The sequence below is a fragment of the Erythrolamprus reginae genome, chromosome 3 (genome assembly GCF_031021105.1).
Source record: "Erythrolamprus reginae isolate rEryReg1 chromosome 3, rEryReg1.hap1, whole genome shotgun sequence".
Lineage (NCBI taxonomy): Eukaryota > Metazoa > Chordata > Lepidosauria > Squamata > Dipsadidae > Erythrolamprus > Erythrolamprus reginae.
In genome coordinates, this window is record NC_091952.1 from 119,500,062 (window position 1) to 119,520,604 (window position 20,543).

The 20,543-nt window shown below is 44.4% G+C and overlaps 1 protein-coding gene across 1 annotated transcript in view; it reads right to left on the reverse strand.

Moving 5' to 3' along the window:
* Nucleotides 1-20,543, reverse strand: part of BCAR3 (BCAR3 adaptor protein, NSP family member) — a 138,773-nt gene that overhangs the window by 45,220 nt on the left and 73,010 nt on the right. Inside the window, exon 4 of the mRNA XM_070746494.1 lies at nt 2,992-3,120. Coding sequence (XP_070602595.1) covers nt 2,992-3,120 — 129 coding nt within the window. The remainder of the gene's footprint in view (nt 1-2,991; nt 3,121-20,543) is intronic.

A 20,543-nucleotide genomic window follows, 5' to 3' on the forward strand; every position in this document is an offset into this window, starting at 1 on the left:
CCCAGATTATTTGAGGCAATATGTTGACTCTGTGAACCTCTTCGAATGTCTGTAAAGCACTATGGGATGGAATATAAGCCTATAGTTTTGCTAACCAAAACTCTCCCTCTGCCACTTGTATTTGTATTGAGGACAAGTTCACTGAATCAATTTCTAAGACATATTCTAGAAGACATCTGAACCACAGCAGGGTGAGAGCATTAAATGCTTTGTCCTGTGGTCAGAATGCGACTTTTTGTTCTTTATATATCACATTTTAAAAACTGCACATTTCCCTCAAAGATGGACTCTATGTGGTGTACATATAAAATATTGGAAACATAAACACCATGTATAAAATTTAAGAAGAATGATATTAAAAATTAATTAGAAGACCATTTACAGCTTTAAATGATCTTTAGACCATTTGCAAGGACTCATTTAAAATGTTAAAACATAAAATTAATATAGATTTTGCCCTGACTGCCACCAATGGACAATCTTTTATTTTAGAAACTCAAAAATATTAGATTAGATCTGGCCGAGTCTGAGCAAATTCATTAAATCAATGGAATTCAAATTGTAACATAAGTGCAATTACATAGGATTCTGGACTATTGTGCACAATATTTTTTCACTGGCTTCTTCACGGTTTTTTCAGTGGCTTCTTTACCTGTAACTAACACACTTACAACATGAAATACTATTTTAATTGTCTTTCCTTTTTTTTTAATCAGGCAACCTTTAATTATCAGGCACTGCAAAATTGATTCTCAAAGGAGTAGTTATAACTAAGATTTGCATTTTGATTACTCGCTCATGCTGTTTTAGTTGCCCAGGATTAAAATAGTAACACCTTTTTTCACTCAGGTACCAAAGTGCATGTAGATGTCATGGTAAAAATCAGATTGAGAACAAAAATATAGTTTATTGCTTTTAACTATCTCAGAAAATCCCTAAAAAATAGGCATTTTGCAAATGTCAGTACTATTATTTGCAGCCTGAATTAAGCTATTTCTCTAACCAGTTTGGTGCATAATGTACTATTGAAAAAGCAATAAGCAATAAGCAATAAGAATAAATTATGCAAGTTAAATATATTTGGACTATTTTGAAATAATGGAGCATTAATATCAAATAACTCTGGAAGTCTTTTCTCTAAAAAAAAAGCTTAGCAGAGAACAACAGAAAAAGGATCCCTAAAATGATTCATGAAAAATGTGTGAGAGCTAGAAGCATGCTTGTTCCTTTTAAAGAAAGTGATTTTTTAAGAATAAATTAGCATAAAATATGCAAAGTCAGACAACAAATTATGTGGTTATGTGGCAGTTTCATCAAAACCAAAAAACCTTTGAAAATGACAAAATCGACAGCCGAACATATGGTGAGTATCAGAGGCGGATAACCAACTCAAGTTGGTTATCCACCAACTGCCAATAACTCAGACATATTTCCAACAATTCTTCATTAAGGAACAAATCACTACACCTTACCCCAGCAGGGGTGGGTTCCACTTACCTTCGTCAGTGGTTCACATCACGATGTTTTGCATGCATGCATTCGATACACTCACGCACACACCTGCCCCCATGCAATTTTGCTTCCGCGCATGCTCAGTAGCAGGATTTCAGCCCGAAACACAGCTGAAGGAAGAGCTGATCAGCTGTGCTTTGGGTGAAGAAATAAAGGTTGGTATTAACATGGGGGGCAGGCAGAAGGGCCCTTTTTCAAGCAGTGGAAGAGGTGAAGCCATTCAATCGGGGGGGAAATTCACTAAAAATTTCAAAGAAAAGATGGAGCTGCCCACAGACCGGCACCGATTGTGATGTCACCAGCGGGTCACTACCAATTCAAGTGATCTGGTCCGAACCGGGAGGAACCCATCACTGTACCCCAGGGCATGTCAAAAGAACCAGGCCTTTGTGGCCTTATGAAAGCACAAAGGAATCAGGGCCATGCAGACCTCGAGGAATACGATGTCTAAAGGACAGGCACAACTAACAAGAAGCATCTTCTCAACCCGACAAGATACAATGGTTTACAGCAGGGGTCTCCAAACCTTTTACACAGGGGGCCAATTCACTGTCCCTCAGACTGCTGGAGGGCCGGACTATAAAAAAACCCTATGAACAAATCCCTATGCACACTGCACATACCTTATTTAAAGTAAAAAACAAAATGGGAACAAATACAATATTTAAAATAAAGAAGAAGTAATAAAGTAATTTATACTTCTTTATTAACAAGTAAATTTAAACTTAAATCAACGAACTCCATTTCTCCTTCCTTCCTTCCCTCCCTCCTTCCTCTCCACTTCTCTCTTCCCTCTTCCTTTTCTCTCATTTGCTTCATTTTCCTCTCCCTCGTTCTTTTCCTCCATCATTTTCTCATTTTTCTCTTTCTCTCTCTCTCTCTCTTCCCATCTCTCCTCTTCCTTTCTTTCTCTCTCCTTCTCTATCTCTCCCTCTTTCTCTTTTTTTCTCTCTTTCTTCTCTCTTTCTCTCACTCACTCTCTTTCTAACTCTCCCTCTTTGTATCTCTCACACTTTCTCTCTCTACCCCTCTTTCTATTTCTCCCTTTCTCTCTCTCCCTTTTTATCTCTCCTCTTCATTTCTCTCTCCCTCTCTATTTCTCCCTCTTATTATATCGATCGTAAAATCTCGTGTGCTGCTGCGGGCCGGTTAAAAGACCTCAGCGGGCCGCATCCGGCCCGCGGGCCGTAGTTTGGGGACCACTGGTTTACAGCTTGGAGCACAACAATTGGTCCAGATCTTACTGGTCAGGCAGAAACAACTGGAGAAAGAAACATCCAGTATGTTTTATTTGTCCACCAACTGTTCCTTTGTTCCACCTGCTCAAATCTTAAAGCGTGATTCCTGTATCTTGTCTCATTAAAACCTGAGCTGTTGTTAACTACATGAAGTATTGGCAAGATTTGGTTCTAGAGATAAGCAGGGAGAACCCAAAAGGCTCTGCAGGATTCTCTAAAAATGAGACCAAAAGAAACACACCTGCCGTGGAATCCGCCCATGGTACCATGCATGGCTCCGCAAATCGTCACTGCTCATCTGCAACTCTTCTTCCAGCTCCTTCTTCAGTTTTTCTGGAGAAATATCCATCACTTGCTTCTCCTTTAAAAACTGCAAAAGAGAACATGAGGAAAGGCTTGATTATGTCAAATCAATCCTTAAACAAGCAAAAAAAAAGAGAAAACCCTATCTAGCCAGAAACTTTGATTTTGCATCACATGTCAAAAGGTCTGCAATTGCCAGCAATTTTTTTTTTTGGCCAGCCTTTGATCTTTAAGGAGCATTTGCTAAAACTACTGCTGGGTGAGCAACTTAGGTAATGATTGCTTGCAAAGGGGTGGATCACTCCTGTCCCACCTGGATGTTTTGGGATAAGCACGAGTGTTCTGTTGGTCATTTATGTCCTTTCCTGCACAGAATGCAGGAAGAAAATAAAAGAGGTAACGCACTTAGGAGCAAGAGCTGGGCTGAAGCGGAAAGTTCAAGTTTAAACCTGTTGATCACGATATGGTACCTTTGCACCAAGCTTACCCAACATACACATTTGGGTTATGGAATTAATTCATTTCCTAACTTTGCAGAAACCACCCAGGTTAGACTCAGCTTTCCTAAACACCTCAAGGTATAACCAGGCGGGGGGTCCAACTTACCACCACTACTGGTGCTGATGTGCACGCAGCTTTCAGTGACCGGCGCAGGGGAGCATATGTCCAGCGTGCACCTGTGTGTATCAGAGCAAGATTTGGCTTCTGCGCATGCACAGGAAGCAAATCTCATAAGAAGACATGCGGGCGCGGGAGATTTTGGTGGGGTTTCTTTGCTTCCGCGCAAGCACGGAAGCAAAAAAATTGCTGAAAATTGCTGAAAATCTTGCATGCATGTGCATCCTCTTGTAAGATTTTGCTTCCTGCACCCGTGCAGTTAAGCCAAATCTTGCTCCAGGGCATGCGCCCATCCACCGGTCACCTGGCGCAGCTCCTACTGGTGCAATATCCTCCCCCATTCTGGTAGGAAGCTAATACATTGGTACCTCTACTTATGAACTTAATTTGTTCCGTGACCAGGTTCTTAAGTAGAAAAGTTTGTAAGAAGGAATTTTTCCCATAGGAATCAATGTAAAAGAAAATAATGTGTGTGATTGGGAAAACCACAGGGAGAATGGAGGCCCTGTTTCCTCCCAGGAGATTCCTAGAGAGGCCCCACAGAGGCTTCTCCCTGCCTTTTCTGGCCCTGTTTTCTCCCAGGAGATTCCTAGAGAGGCCCCACGGAGGCTTCTCCCCACCTTTTCTGGCCCTGTTTCCTCCCGGGAGATTCTTAGAGAGGCCCCATGGACCGCTTCTCCCCACCTTTTCTGGCCCTGTTTCGTCCCAGGAGATTCCTAGAGAGGTCCCACAGAGGCTTCTCCCCGCCTTTTCCGGCCCTATTTCCTCCCAGGAGATTCTTAGAGAGGCCCCACAGAGGCTACTCCCCACCTTTTTTGACCCTGTTTCCTCCCAGGAGATTCCTAGTGAGGCCCCACAGAGGGTTCTCCCTGCCTTTTCCGGTTACAGTTTTGGAGGTTTGGGTTTGTAAGTGGGAAATAGGCGTTGATTGCTTACCTGAACGCCTCTTCTCGTACGGTGAGTGGGTACAGCAGTCACATGGGTTGCTCCTGTCCAATCCGTTGGAACTGAGCCTAGTATTAAAAAAGACTGCTGGATCCGCCCCTTCCCCAGAATTCGCGAATCCATAGACTAGGCTCAGTAGTGAAGCTCTTTAATGTTCAACTCTCATGTGTTATAAGAAAATAGAATAGAAGGTAAAGAAGACCACACATAGGGAGGGAAGTGACTGCTGTACCCACTCACCGTACGAGAAGAGGCGTTCAGGTAAGCAATCAACGCCTATTCTCCGTACTGAAGGAGTGGGTCCAGCAGTCACATGGGACATACCCAAGAGATAGGTCCCTAGGGTGGGAGTACATTGCTATCGTGAGAGATAACGGATTGGAGTACTCTTCTGCCGAAGGCAGCGTCCGCTGATGCGTACGAATCGATTTTGTAGTGCCTTATGAAGAAATTTGGCGAGGCCCAAGTGGCTGCTTTGCAGACTTCTTCCAACGGAGCCTGAGTCGCCCAAGCGGCAGATGTGGCAGCACTTCTGGTGGAATGCGTTGTAATATTCCTTGGAATGGAAAGGGGAGCTGTCTCGTAGGCCTTAGAGATGGTCCCTCTGATCCAACGACCTATTACTGTAGGAGACACTCTGGATCCCAAGGATCTGGGATGGTAGGCTATGAAGAGTGCTTCAGATCTCCGGATGGATCTTGTGCGTTGGATATAAACCTTTAGCGCTCTAGTGAGATCCAGAGTGTGCCATCTAGTTGCCAGGGGATGCTCTCGTTGGAGGCAGAAGGAAGGTAATATGATATCCTGAGATCTGTGAAACATGGAACTAACCTTTGGTAGAAAGGTGGGGTCCAGTCGCAGAACCACTTTATCCTGGTGAAACCTGGCAAAGGTCCTGTGTGATAGAAAGGGCTGCCAACTCAGATATGCGTCGGGCGGATGTAATCGCCACCAGGAATGCTACCTTAAAGGATAGGTACCTGAGGGACGCAGAATTCAGGGGTTCGTAAGGTGCCTGAGTAAGAGAGTGGAGAACCCGTGGCAAGTCCCAGGTAGGATATCTGTGGATTTTAGAAGGCCTGAGGATGGCCACTCCTCTTAGAAATTCTTGGATTTCTGGAAAAGAGCGGAGGGGCTGCCTGCGAGGCCCCGCCAAGACGGAAGAAGTGGCGGCCAGGTGTCGGCGGATGGTGCTGAAAAACCCTCCTGCGAGCACCACTGATGGAATTTGGACCAAGTATGGTCGTAGATCCGGTTGGTAGACCCTCTTCTAGACTTCAGGATGATTTCCACTGTGTCCGGGTCATACCCTCGCAGGTCTAAGTCCCTCCGGATAATAGCCAGGCGGTGAGGTGGAACCACTCTGGGTCCGGGTGGAAGGAGGCCCCCTGTCGCAACATATCCTCCGAAACGGGGAGTCGCCAGGGGTCCTGGACGGACAGTTGTTGGAGGTCCGCGAACCAGGGCCTGCGAGGCCAGTGAGGGGCAATCAGAATTACTCGGGCCTTCTCCAGGAGGATTTTGTTGATCACGTCTGGCAGAATTGGAATTGGAGGGAAGGCATACAATAGACCTGGAGGCCAAGGGCTCCTGAGAGCATTGATAGCCTCTGCTCCCGGAGACGGGAACCTGGAGATGAAGCGAGGGAGCTGGGCATTGGCTTTGGTCGCAAATAGATCCAACACTGGATGGCCGAACCTGAGGCAGATCTGGTGGAACAGTGACTGATGGAGATTCCACTCGCCTGGATCTAAGGTCACTCGCGAGAGCCAGTCCGCTTGGACATTGAGGCTCCCCGAGATGTGGTCGGCTAGAAGCGACTGGAGAGTTTTCTCTGCCCAAAGGCCTAACTTCGGGCCTCCCTCATGAGGGCCTTGGATCTTGTGCCTCCCTGTCTGCAAATATGGCCTTTGGTGACTATATTGTCGGTGAGAATCAGCACATGTTGGTTGGAGATGTGAGAGTGGAATTGTTTTAGAGCTAGAGACACGACTCTTAATTCTAGCCAATTGATGGGCCTGGAAGCCTCCTCCGGTGCCCATGTGCCCTGAGCTAAAAGACCCTGGCGTGGGCTCCCCAGCCCGAGAGGCTGGCATCTGTGGTGACTACAAACTGGTCGGGGCACCGGGAGGGAGATCCCTTGTCTAGGGCTGGAGAAGTCCACCACTTGAGGGATCTGCGAACCGTCGGTGGGATGGTGATGCGACGATTCGAGTTGCTGTGGCCCGATCTCTGGAAGGGTAATGGGAGCCACTGTAGTTCCCTGGCGTGAAGACGGACCCAGGGAACAATACCAATACATGACACCATTTTACCCAAAAGGGAAGATAGGGTGGCAATGGAGGTAGATTGCTGGGGCAGGATGCGAGCAATGAGATCCAAAGAGCTGCGTTTTCTCTCAGTGGAGAGGAAAACCTGGGATATCTCGGGATTAATGATAGATCCCAGATGCAGAATGGAAGTGGATGGATCAAGGTGGCTCTTTTTAAGATTTATGGAGAACCAAGATTCTGTAGAACCGACATGGTAAAACAGAGGTCTGCAGCCCCACCAGATCTGGAATTTCCATGAATTAAAATGTCATCTAAATAACATAAAATATGAATGGGAGAGGCCCGGATATGAGCTGCCAAGGATCCCAAGAGTTTAGTGAAGACTCTGGGAGCTGAGGAGAGCCCAAATGGCATAGCCCTATACTGAAAAGCCTGCCTTGAAGGGCAAAGCGCAGAAAATTCCTATGGACCTTGGCAATGGGAATATGGAGGTAGGCCTCCGTGAGATCCAGAGACCCCATAAAGTCTCCCTGATGTAGAGCTGCTAAAATGGAAGATAAGGAATGCATTTTGAATTTCCTATATTTTATGAACCGGTTCAAATTCTTTAGATCTAAGGTGGCTCTCCAGCCTCCAGAGGTCTTAGGGACCATGAAGAGGATGGAATAGAAGCCTAAACCTCTCTGGAGAGAGGGGACCGGTTGAAAGCTCTAATAGTCAACAATGAGAAATAGCCTCCTCCATTCGGATACGAGATGGAGTGGAACTGGAAGAAGGACAAGAAATAAAACGGTTAGGGGGAGGTGAAATGAACTCTAACCTTAGGCCCCTTTCCACAGTGTCAATGACCCAGGGGTCCTTACAAGAACGGTGCCAGTCGGAAGAGAACCAGGCTAGGCGACCGCCTATGGGAAAGGAGGAAAACTTACCATCTGGCTCTTTTGGAAGCCCTGGTAGAAGAGGATCCTCTCTGATAATGGGAACCTCTGCCCCTGGTGGTTCTAGATTGGGATCGAAACCGAGGGAAATACTGACCTGGATTCCTTTGAAATGCGAAGCCCTGATCCTGTTGACGCCCTGTGCGCCGAAAGGGCTGCGGTTTAGGGACCTTCTTGGTGGTAGGTCCGAAGACCTTTTTCTTGTCTGTGGTCTCCGTAAGGAGAGGGTCCAGAAGGTCTCCGAAGAGGAGGTTACTTTTCAGCGGACCCATGGCTAACTGCCACTTCTGTCTTACTCCCGCCTGCCAAGGGCGGAGCCATAGAAGTCTTCTGGCCGTTGTGGAGGCTGCTACTGACCTGGCTGCAAATCTGGAAGATTGGAGGGAAGCATCTGAAATCCTGTTGACCCCGTAAGTCATCTGGCGGCAGGTGTGGTTGGAGCTGACGAAGCCACAAGAGCACAGCTCTGGAAAAGAAGGATGCCGCTGCAGCACTCTTAATGGCCCATGAGTCTGCAAGGAGACTCCTTTTGAGCATTTGCTCAAGTCGTTTGTCCTCTGGCCGGAGGACCTCCTTTGCTTCGCCCGGTATGGCAGAAGTCGAGTGGAGTGTCTTCACTGGTTCATCTGGCTTGGGACATGTTAGGAGTTCCTCATAGGAGGAGAAGAGCTTGTAGAGTTTCTTGTCCTTGGGAGTGGGAGTAAGGCCAACGGTTGGGTGGTCCCACTGTTTAAGCAAAGCATCCTTAAACAACTTGGGCATAGGTATTACCTCATTGTCTTCCTGTTCTTCCATGAAATAAGGAAGATTTTCCTCCGGAGGGTCTGAGGAAGAAGTAGCCTGTTTTTCTTGCCCGGCTAGCCCCGTGGATACTCTAGCTTTAAACAGGAGAGATTTGAAAAGCTGCGAAGGAAAGATAGCAGCTGGGGCTGGAATCTTAATCTGAGATTCCTCATATTCCGACAGACGCTGAAATGGGTCATCATCCTCTTCTGCGTCCCCATCCTCATCCTCTTCCTGAGAGGAGTCAGAGACCTCCATGGCTGGGGCTCTGTAGGAAGGAGAAGAACTCACGGGACGGGAGGAGCGTGGTGGGGGATGAGACAGAGAAGGCACATTGAAAGATGAGAGTTTAGCGTCAATGGTGTTAGTCAGAATAGTCAAGATAGACTGAAACTCCGGCAAGGAAGAAAAATCAGCCGGAAAAGCCGGAGGATCCCTGAGGGCCTGAGCAGGTTCTGGCTGGGAGGAATCCTCGGTAATATCTGGCTCCTCTGGACCTAAACCCCATAGGTTAGGTTGGGGTGGATTTAGGTTTGGCTCATCCAGGGATAGCACAGGAACCCCAGAAAGAGGCAGGTTAGAGGCCTCCGGGGGGGTTGGATTGATATGCACTTGGGCCTGCACCTTAAAAAGTTTGGCTGATTTATCATGTATTTTTTGTAGGGCTGGGTCCCTTCTCTTCTCAGCCCTGGTGGGCTTGGCTAAGGAATGGGTGCCTGAGGAAGAGGAGGAAGAGGCCTGGGGAACTTCAGTAGAATTACCAGTAGGCCTAACCTCTTTGGGACCTTTAGTTGTGCCTCTCTTGGGAAAAGTAGCCATAGTCTGACAATTAACAGAAGACAAGGCTGAGCCAATAACTGAATTATAAGGAGAAGATTTCAAGGACTTCCCAAGAGGAATGGATCCTGCTTCGAGGCCTCGAAGCTGCTGAAACGTGAGGACAATCTGGGCAAACCCAGAGTTCGTGCCCCCAAATCCAGCGGGGCCAGCCTCCCTAAACTTTGTAATTAAGTAAACCAAGGCACTCTGGTTGGAGGCTTAGCCGGTGGAGAATTTAGCCTGGGACCCCCAAGGCCCGCTCCCGGATCCACGCGGTGGACTGAGGCCTACGCGGCTGGCAGAAGGCCAACACGAGAGGCCTAGATTTTTAAAAAAGGGCGCGAAGGCCTTCGCGCCGAAAAGATCGCTGCTGAGAATTTCTTAAGGGAAAAGCGATCGACTAAGTCCAGGAGACTAGAAGGCGTCTCACTCCGCAGGAGGTATTTTATAAGCCCTTAAATATTTATATACAATAAATAATCAATATTTCAATGGATAAATACTTGCACTAGGACCTCCAGGCCAAGGGATTAGAAGAATCCACAAGCGGCCGCAGGAATCGTAACCGGCAAAACCGCCGGGGGAAAACGAAACCGCAACTTCTCCCAAGGAAATAAAGCCAAGCCGCGTTTTTTTTCTTTTTTTCTTTTAAACGGCTGGCGCAATTAGTGCAAGTAATTAAATAAAGACAATAAATCTTACTACTTTTTGAAGGAAAGATCGAAGGGAAGGTGTTAGAATGTTGAACGAGCATTCACAATACAACCGCAGGATATGCGAACTGAGCGAATTCTGGGGAAGGGGCGGATCCAGCAGTCTTTTTTAATACTAGGCTCAGTTCCAACGGATTGGACAGGAGCAACCCATGTGACTGCTGGACCCACTCCTTCAGTACGGAGAATGGTTCTTGAGAAGAGGCAAAAAAATCTTGAATACCCGGTTCTTATCTAGAAAAGTTTGTAAGTAGAGGCATTCTTAGGTAGAGGTACCACTCTACTGGGTATTACCAAGTGTCAGATATTATGCAAATGTACCTGAAAGGTCTTAAGTGACCTGGTCAAGACTGGTTTAAAGAGGGACGAAATGGGAGGCACCATTTATGCTTTGTTATGGGTTGTGATCAATGCATTTGAAACTCTACGATCAAGTATTGAAGGTCCTGAACACCAGGGTCAATAATAAAAAAAACCTGTACCTCTGTTACAACAATCGCTCACAAGTGATTGATTATAATTTCACTACTTCCCTATTTCTAATACATCAGTAAGGCAACTATGTTACATAATCCTAATTTGCTTCTATATACCAAAACGAAGGGCCTGTTCCGAAGCTTTGATTTTATGTGCAGAAATATTCCTATTCCTATAGCTTTTCTTTAAAGAATAAGCTGCAGTGTATTACAGACAGACTGAATAAGCAGCATGACTGACCTAATCTCTCAACCCCATATAAAATTATTTTTGATGAAGCAGCAACACCGTGCAGTGTGAAGCTCCTGGTTGCAGTGGGAACAACTCCATCATTGCTAATTCAGCATCCTTTGCTAATTCTGTTGTGGATTTCTTAAAAACAGTAGAAATGATCCAATAATAATTAAATTCCTCCGTATCCTTTTTCAGTGCAAAAAACCCACAAAAAAGGGCAACAAGAATGATAAAGGAAATGGAGCACCTCCATTATGATACCAGGTTGCAATGTCTTGTTCTCTTCTGCCTTTAAAGACGGTGTTTAAGGGGTGACTTGATTGAAGTGTATAAAATCATGCATGGGATAGAAAAGGTGGATAGAGAAAAATTATTTTCTCTATCACACAATACTAGGACGAGGGGGCACTCCCTAAAGCTCTTAGGTAAGAAAGTGAGGACAAATCAAGGGAAATATTTCTTCACCCAGAGGGTTGTTGGTTTATGGAATTCACTTCCAGAAGAGGTCGTGACAGCTGTCAGCCTTGATAGCTTCAAGGCAGGATTAGACAAATTCATGGATGCCAAGTGTATCGGTGGTTATTGAAACGGATGTCCATGTGCCACCTCTAAGTTGGTTGAGGCAGGCAGGATTCCCTTGGGTACCATTTATTGGGGGTCGAGGGAAAGGGAGAGTTTTGCCTTCTCTTTCTGCTCAAGATCTCCATGGACAATTGGTGGGCCACTGTGTGGCACAGAATGCTGGACTCGATGGGCTTTGGCCTGATTCAGCATGGCTCTTCTTATGTTCTTATGTTCAGTCCTTTTTTGCCTCTGAGATAAAAAATGAATTGTGTGTGACAGGGTGAAATGCTCCCAGTTCGCTCGTGCCTATTGGTTGTTGGAAAGCCGGTCGCGAAGGGAGTGCAAGGCTCCACCCACCTGCCCGGATGCCGCTATTTGGGTTCTTTTACCCTCTACGCATGCGCAAAGCATTCTGTGCATGTGCAGAGGATAAAAAAACCCTCAAATGGCGGTGTCCAGGCGGGAGGGTGGAGCCTCATGCTCCCTTTGTGACTGGCTCTCCAATAACTGACAGGTACAAGTGAACCGGGATCATTTAACCCCTGGTGTGTGAAGGAATGAAGGACATCGATAGTTGGCCATAAGAGAAGGTGTAAATTAGACGTAGCTTTTCTCTTTCAACAACACAATTGACCAAAAGGGGGCAGTTTAAACTTCAAATAATCCTGAAACCAGTTTGGTGTTACAATGTTCCCTTGACTTACACAGGTCCGACATTCGCGAAAAGTCTATACCACGGCTTTTCAAAAAATATTATTAAAATAATAGTCTGTGGGTTTTTTGCACACCAAGGGTTTTCCGGGGCCGCCCGATGTACAATACTGTGCATTTTAACTCTCCTCCCCCCTACCTCAGCCGTCCTGCTTCTTTAAATAAAAGCTCTGCTTCCGCCCCAGCCTCCCGATCCCTCCCCTTTAATTCTCGGAGCGTTAGTACGCTCCACTTGAAGCCGAGCCTTACTGCCACCCACCGCCGCCACAGCGAGCACAGCAAAGCCCGCAGCTTGCCGCCCAGTTGCGCCTGCGGGTTCTGGGGTAAGAAAAGCCAGGAATGGAGGAGGGAGGGGGAGGGAGGGAGGGATGGAGGAAGGGAGGAAGGGAGGAAGGAAGGAAGGAAGGAAGGAAGGAAGGAAGGAAGGAAGGAAGGAAGTGTCTCTGCTTCGGGCCACTAATCGTTAAATCAGAGGGGAAGTGTGGTGAACCAGGAGGAGGACAGATTGGAACCTAAACTTCATGACTCCCTGAGCCGGGGCACCAATCCCCCCCTCCCCACAGATCGATATGACTTTTGTGGGCGGTCTTGGAACGTATCTTGGAACATATCCGGTTTTGGAATGTATCCCCCGCAAAAGTCAAGGGACCACTGTAAAGCAAAATGACAAGGACTACATAATTGCACAGATGCTTATCCCACCCTTGATACAGTCATGAGATCTCTGATAATTAGGAGATGCAAAGTTAAAATTAAACCAGGTCTGCAATCCGTATTCTCCTGATGCTTTAAAGTTTCATGAACATCGCCACAGTGGTATGGGAATTGTAGTCCAAAGCATCTGGAGCACTCCAAGCTTCTGCATTAGGCCATCTATGAATTAAATTAATCTTGTTCTAATTTAATCCACCCTACTTTAATTTACTTCTGTTTTCTTAGATAACTCACAGGGATTGCAGTGGCATTTTAATTAAACTCTACTTGCAGATTTTGCCTCAAATCAGCTATAAGTGTAAATGTAAATTATTTTACTCCTTTCAGGACACATCTGCTTTCTTTTCTATTTACGTTAATTACATTTTACATCTTTACCTGAGAACATTAAAAGAGCAACATATGAAATTCCCAAATCATTATAAATGGTTGAACCATTAATTTTTCCCCCCAGATAAAATAATATCTGAAGCCGCTGCTACACACGTTCTTGAAATATAATTCTGCATTTTTAGGAAGTCAGTATAAATTTGAAAAAGAAACAGGCTGCCCAACTCTGAGTTAAGGAATGTCTTGCCAGGAGTAGATAATGTACTACCCTGTGGACTGTACGTATTCTCTCAACTGTTTTTCTCCCACTAAAACAGAGGTCTTCAAACTTGGCAACTTTAAAACTTGTGGACTTCAACTCCCAGAATTCTCCAGCCAGCATAGCTTGGCAACTTTTAGACTTTGTGGACTTCAATTCTCAGATTTCTCCATCTTAAAGTTGCCAAGTTTGAGGACCCCTGCAATAAAAAGTCATCAGTTTCTCATTAGAATGGAGAAAAGATGTCTTTAAGCTTTCAGATGGGCTAATTGTTCCCTCAAAATTAAAAGGATCTTCTCCACAAATCTTCAGAAAATCCTAGAAATCATCCTTTCAGCAACACAATGCCATTGACTCGTCCACTAAAGCTCTTGGCTACATATGAATAGAGAAGTATTAGTGTTGAATGTTGAGAGTACAGATACTCTGGACAGCATCTGTGTTCCAAAAGCAATGTTCTTTTTTTCTAGCTGAAAGTCTTTGTCAAATTGAAAATACAGACTACAATGGCCCCATTCTAATCAATATGTTTTCAATGGTCCTCTCTGGAACCTGTAGCTAATGTTTTTCTCCACAGATATTTCATATTTGTGACAAAAAATGGAAAAATCGAGGAGATCCAGGACCTGGGGGTCTCCTCATAATCAGCATTTTCACTAATCTGATCCGATCAGAAGCCTTTAAAATATTTCAATTCTCCAGAAAAGAGCAAAACACAAGACGTTCTACAATTCAGCCACCCTCGATTGAAACTATCAATGAAAAAGCCAGCGAAGAAATAACTAGACTCTCAGGCATTTGTAGCATCCTGCTGGTTTCTAAAGAAACCGCCGCTTACAGCTCCTGAGAAAGAAGCAGAACTAAGTTGCATTAAGTTGGAAACGCCATGAATATGCTCTGAAAGCTACCATGCAATAATAACCACCAAAACATTTTTCCCATGATTACAGCCCCCCCCCCGCCCCCCGCGCCCTTTTTTTAGTTACTTGGATGAATTCCCAGACTTCTAGTGATGTGAATGAATCTTTATAGTACTTGGAAGCCTAAAGGACAAAACTTCTTATTCTCTAATCTAGCCTTTCTATGTCTGAAATCCTGGGAGCTTCCACTTTCCTGGATTCTTCTTATAACCATACAATACTTTTGATATACTGTATAGCATTTTTAATGAACTTCCAACAATTGTCTTTTGGGATGTAGTTAATCCAGTGATTTTCAACCTTTTTTGAGCCGCGGCACATTTTTTACATTTACGAAACCCTGGGGCACATTGAGCGGGGGGGGGGGGGGAGCTAAAAAAAGTTTGGACAAAAAAAATTCTCTCTCTCCCTCCCCTTCACTCTATTTTCTTTCTCCCTCCCTCTTTCTCTCCCTTCCTTCCTCTTTCTTTCTCTCTCTTTCCATCCCTTTCTCTTCCTTCCTTCCTCTTTTTTGCTCTCTTTCTCCCTCCCTCCCTCCCTCTATGTCTTTCTCTCTCTCTCCTTCCCTCCCTCTTTCTCTCTCTCTCTTGCTTTCTTTCTCTCTCTTACTCTCTCTCTCTCTCTTTCTCTTGTTTTCTCTCTCTCTCTTGCTTTCTTTCTCTCTCTCTTGTTCTCTTTCTCTCTCGCTCGCTCTTTCTCTCTCTTTCTTTCTCTCTCTCTCTCTCTCTCTTGCTTTCTTTCTCTCTTGCTTTCTCTCTCTTGCTTTCTTTCTCTCTGAGCTTCGCGGCACACCTGACCATGTCTCGCGGCACACTAGTGTGCCACGGCACACTGGTTGAAAAACACTGAGTTAATCTATTAAGAATCAACGTTTGGCAAACAGATTTCCTTTTATTCAAGTATCCCTTAACGAAGGATGAAACATGACCATTAATTTTAGTAGACTTATTATTATCCTGAATCCAGGAAGAAGAGACCAGGAAGGACAACCTACTTTAGGATGTCTGGGTTGCCTGAGGCTCATCAAGTGATTTTTTTTTTTAATGGAATGTAAATGTTGCATAATTGCAGAGACACCCTGGCTGGACCACAGAAAGCCCTCTCAGAAGAACAGTGGCATGAGGGCAGTAATGGGTTGCTAGCCGGTACACGCCACACTGCATACCAGTAGCAAAAATGGAGCTGCGCGAGCAACTCCAGGTGAGCGGCAGGCGCATGTGCCCGAGCAAGATTTGCAGAACCTGTAATAACTCTCAAAGCAAGGTTGAATCAAGCAAGGTTTATTTCGCTAACAGGACAAGCAAGTCAATTCAGTCAAGAAGCAATGGAGTATATTGAGAGCTCTATACAATGACAGTTCTCCTATTTATACAATCTAGCCCAGCAACAGGGCAGTTTTACAAAGATACATTTTAAGCACCAAAAGAAGGCAACCAATCAACATGCAATAAACAAATCTGAACTTTTGACTTTTACCCTGTCTGGGTAGGTCACCCAGGCAAATATCTAACAGAACCCATGTGCGTGTGAGATCTCAGCGATTTTTGCCGACTTTTTGCTTCCGAATATGCACGGAAGCAAAACATTCATTGAAATCTTGTGCAGCCATGTGGCCTTGCACGATAATTCATTTCCTGCGCATGTGCAGAAGCCAAATCTCACTCGGACGCACATGCGCCTGCCGATTACCCGGAGCTGTAGCGGTAGTAAGTAGGAACCCCCACCTGCATGAGAGTCACAATTCAACCAAGTTGGAGGGCTTTCTATTCAGTCATCTAGGCTAGGGGTGTCAAGCTCAATTTCACTGAGGGCCACATCACAGCTGTGGTTGACCTCAGGGGCCTGGGTGGGCATGGCAAGTATGACCAACTGGGTGGGCGTGGCCAGCTTGATAGCACTCCCCAAACTGCTGGCAAGTTTCCTCTTCGCATTAGGTAGACTGGGCCGAAGCTACATGGCCCGGCCCCTTACATTTTTTCAGGATGACCCCATAGGCTGGATCCAACCACATCATAGGCTGCATGTGGTCCACAGGCCTTGAGTTTGATATCCCTGCTCTAGACACGGGCAACAGACAAGTGAGGCTTGACCAGGGAGGTGGTCAGGAGGCTGAATTTGGTTGAGGGGTGGGTGTTGTGGTTGGCTCTGGCCCCAGCTCCTGCCCAAAGGAATGTGGAGGTGGATGCAGGGGAAACATCAACATGTCATAGGCCTGTTTTATTGCCAACAGAGTCAGGTAGTACAGTTTCCTCGAATTAAGAAGAAGAGAGGGGCTTGGCACACAGTCCAGGAAGCCAATCTCCATTATCTTTGGTCGATTCGGATGAGGAAGTGTTAGACCCATGCATGCACAGAATTATGCATCGAAGAGACCAATTGAAGAAATATTACAGGAAATAAGAGAGGCCACCTGTGTTTGGGTGGGGCTCCAGTAATTAGAGCTGCTGATATAAATAGCAGCATGCTGGCTTGGCCGTTGTGGAAGATTATCTGATCGTTGTTCTTCAGGACCATGCCTTGCTGTTTCCAGGCTTTCTTTGTTGATTTTTCACGACTTTGAAACCAAAGTGGAGCAAAGTGTGTGTGTTTCACTTCGTGGAAGAAGGAGGGCTGTGACGTTCCTTCACAGCTGCTAGCTAAGTACTTAAGGACTGATTAAGGGGATTGTACAGACTACCAGGTTGTTTTGGGACGAGTGCCCTTGGCAATACAAAAAGGGTGCTTTGTTTCTTTTGAATTTTTGTGATAAAGAACATTGTTTTTGAACTTTCAAATGTGTGTGTGTCTGAAATTTGTACCCTTGAATTTTCAGGAGACTCATACCATAGAGCCCGGTAGAACAGGTGGGTATAGCCACCTTTCCACACAATTGAGCAAGAAGTGAAAAAGAGAGTGAAGAAGAAAACAAGGTCTTTCTGAAAGGAGGGAAAAATCCATCTATTCAACAAAGAGATAGAAGAAAAACAAAAGCAGAAGGCCAACCCCGCTAGCTAGAGCAGATAGGAAATCCAGAAAGATTCAAACCATCTGATAACAGTATATAACAAAATCAACAACTCTGTTTTATACGTCGTCGTCCTCCTCCTCCTTAAACTTCAGTGTACTGGACGTTTCCGCCTCAGCTGCTTCCAAATATTACCTCATATCACTGGATTTATAAAAAAATGTTTCAACCCCTTTTGCTTTGGTAACAATTTCCATCATGGTCATCTTCCTTATGGTCTACACCAGATTTGAGCTAATTTTATTTTATGTTACAGGTGATTTTGAAGGACCAGGCCTGGAAAAAAATAAATGAGGTTGACGTCAACTTGCTGCCACATAATCCTGTGAAATGCCCATCCGATCATGACTTCATTGCTGGCACCTCCATTGATTCTATTTGTTGGAAACCAGTCATGGAGTGTGCAAGTGGCAATCCCTCGACCATGGGACATTGCTATGGTCCTAAGTGCAAGGACAGGCCATAGAGTTAATTCTTGAGCAGCATTATAACTTCAAACAATTGCTAAACAGGGCAGAGGTTAAACATGGACTACTTGTAGGCCTCACGTAAGAAAAGGCCTCACAATGATTTGAGTTTCAGATAAGTGGGAAAATAAAATAACAGAAATGAAGTATTTTTGCTTTTGTGATTTCTCTCTCTCTCTCCCTCTCTCTCTCTCTCTCTCCCTCCCTCTTTCTTTCTCCCTCCCTCCCTCCTTCTTTGACACACACACAGAGACACACATCTCTTTACATTACTGTACTATTATACACTTTTCCACATTGCAAAAGGACTAATATTATGTTTCGCCTCAAGTTAAATCATATGGCAGATGATTTCCAGATGACCAACTTTTCCCATCACCCTTTTTTATTTCAAAATAAAAGTAAAGTAGGCTGCTTTTTTCAGGGACAACAGAATGCCACTGGAATCAGATCATGTTTAAATCTTTTGGTGATTCTTTACTAAGAACCAGTCAAAGATTGCCTAACCTGGGTCTGCTATCCTGTAAAAAGAGCATTCTCCACAATTTATTCTGCACCAAACTCAACAATCATTACCTTCATTAGAGGTAATGATTTACCTCACTAAATTGGGAATCTACCAATCACCTTATTCCAGTGATGGTTATCATGTGTGCATGCCCACACCGATTTCAATGCCCCCTCACTGCCCCACGTTGTCCCATTTTCCAACTTCCGGTGGTCCCAGTAGGTCTGTTTTTCGCCCTTGACCGCCCTTCCAGAGGCTGAAAACGCTCTCCCAGAGCCTCTGCACAAGCTGAAAATCAGTTGGCCAGCACATACTGGAGCTGAGCTAAGGCACCACATTATGTGATAGCAGATATGGCTCCACGTACCACCTATGGCACATGTGCGATAGGTTCACCATCAATGCCCTATTCTATCTCCTCTGTCCCCATGACTCCTTTCCTCAGTTCTGTTTTTTTGGTGCCATGTATGATACCAAAAGGGATGGAAGACATGACAAGCCATGCGCTCCCTACAATTCTTAGAAAGACTGTAACACTACACACTAACTAACATCTTAGAACAGATCTTCCCCAATTGCAATGAACTGTACAACTGTATAAAGAGCCAAGACAAAATAGAAAGATCCCAAGGAAGGTGGAATCAATTCATTTTAATGGTGCAACTGCATCCCATTCTGGATTACGGTGAGTGGGTCGACAATCCTTTGCAGGTCTGGAACACAAAGAGGTTTGAGCCTAGGCTAGTTCCTGGACCAATTTTTCTCATTTCAGGGAATTGTAGCCATGGTGATCTAGTAGAATGAACCTAAACCTTTGTTTCAAATGCTTAAGCAAACTGGGTTATCTGAACTGTGTTCTATGTTTTTTTAAAAGATTTTATGTTCTTCTTTTTTTAAAGATTCACACTTTCCTTAGGGGAAAAATGAGGTCAACTTCTTACCACTTGAATGAGGTGAACAGAATGGGAGGCTGGATTACATATATGCACTTCTCTCCCGTCCCCCAAATAGTATTGGCTTTTTCTTAGGAGTGTTTTATGCCATTTGTTCCTTAATATTTTAGACAGCAATGTTACCTAAAAAACTATTTCCCATCTATTTGTAAAGCGACCATGATTCTAAATGGCACAGGTGCCATCTAAAATAACACTATAGTTATTTTTTATGTTTTAAATATATTTTAGAACTAGTTAGTGCTAGCCTAGGGGACTATGAGTTCTAGTCCCACTTTAGGAATGACAGCTGGCTGGATGACATTGGACCAGTCACTCTCTTTTAGCTCAATCCATCTCACAGAGTTGTTGTTGCTGGGAAAATAGAAAGATGAGGGAGTATTAGGTATGTTCACTGTCTTATGTTATCTGTAAAGTAGATGTTAATGGAGTCATCCAGGTCATGGTTGTCTTAAAGGCACATTTTTTCAAACAACAATAACAACTCAACTTTATTTAAACAAAGTCCAGTTGCCTTTTGAAAAGTAATAATGTCAAGTTTTTTTTAATAATAATAATAATAACAACAATAATAACAACAATAATAACAATAATAATAATAATAATATCATCATCATCATCCCAGGAGACAGCAGAATTGAGGAGAAGCAGCTAGAGAAATTTACTAAATGTACGAAGATCTGAAAATCGAGCTGCAACGACTCTGACATAAACCAGTGAAAGTGATCCCAGTGGTCCTTGGCACACTAGGCACAGTGCCAAAGGATCTCAGCGTACATTTGAAAACAATTGGAATTGACAAAATCTCCATCTGTCAATTGCAAAAGGCCACTTTACTGGGATCAGCACACATAATGTACCACCACATCACGCAGTCCTAGGTGCTTGGGAAGTGCTCGACTGGTGATGAAATACAAAATCCAGCATAGTGATCTCGTTTGCTGTATTGTAGTGTTAATAATAATAATAATAATAATAATAATAATAATCATCATCATCATCATCATCATAATAGCTTTATTGAACTAAGTTCTTCAAAAATGGTTAAGATTTAAAGATTTGATGGTTTGCTAAACGATGCCTCCCAGATTTGGAATCTTTCAATCTATGAAGAACTATGGATACATTGTGCCTGGACTGTAACTAAAGTTTTTTTAAAAAATCTGATGATGTAGATATAGAAGAATGTCTGTGTTCCAGTCTCTAAATACTGAGTTAGTAAGATCTGTCATGTCTCACTCTTTGAAGTATGTTAGTATT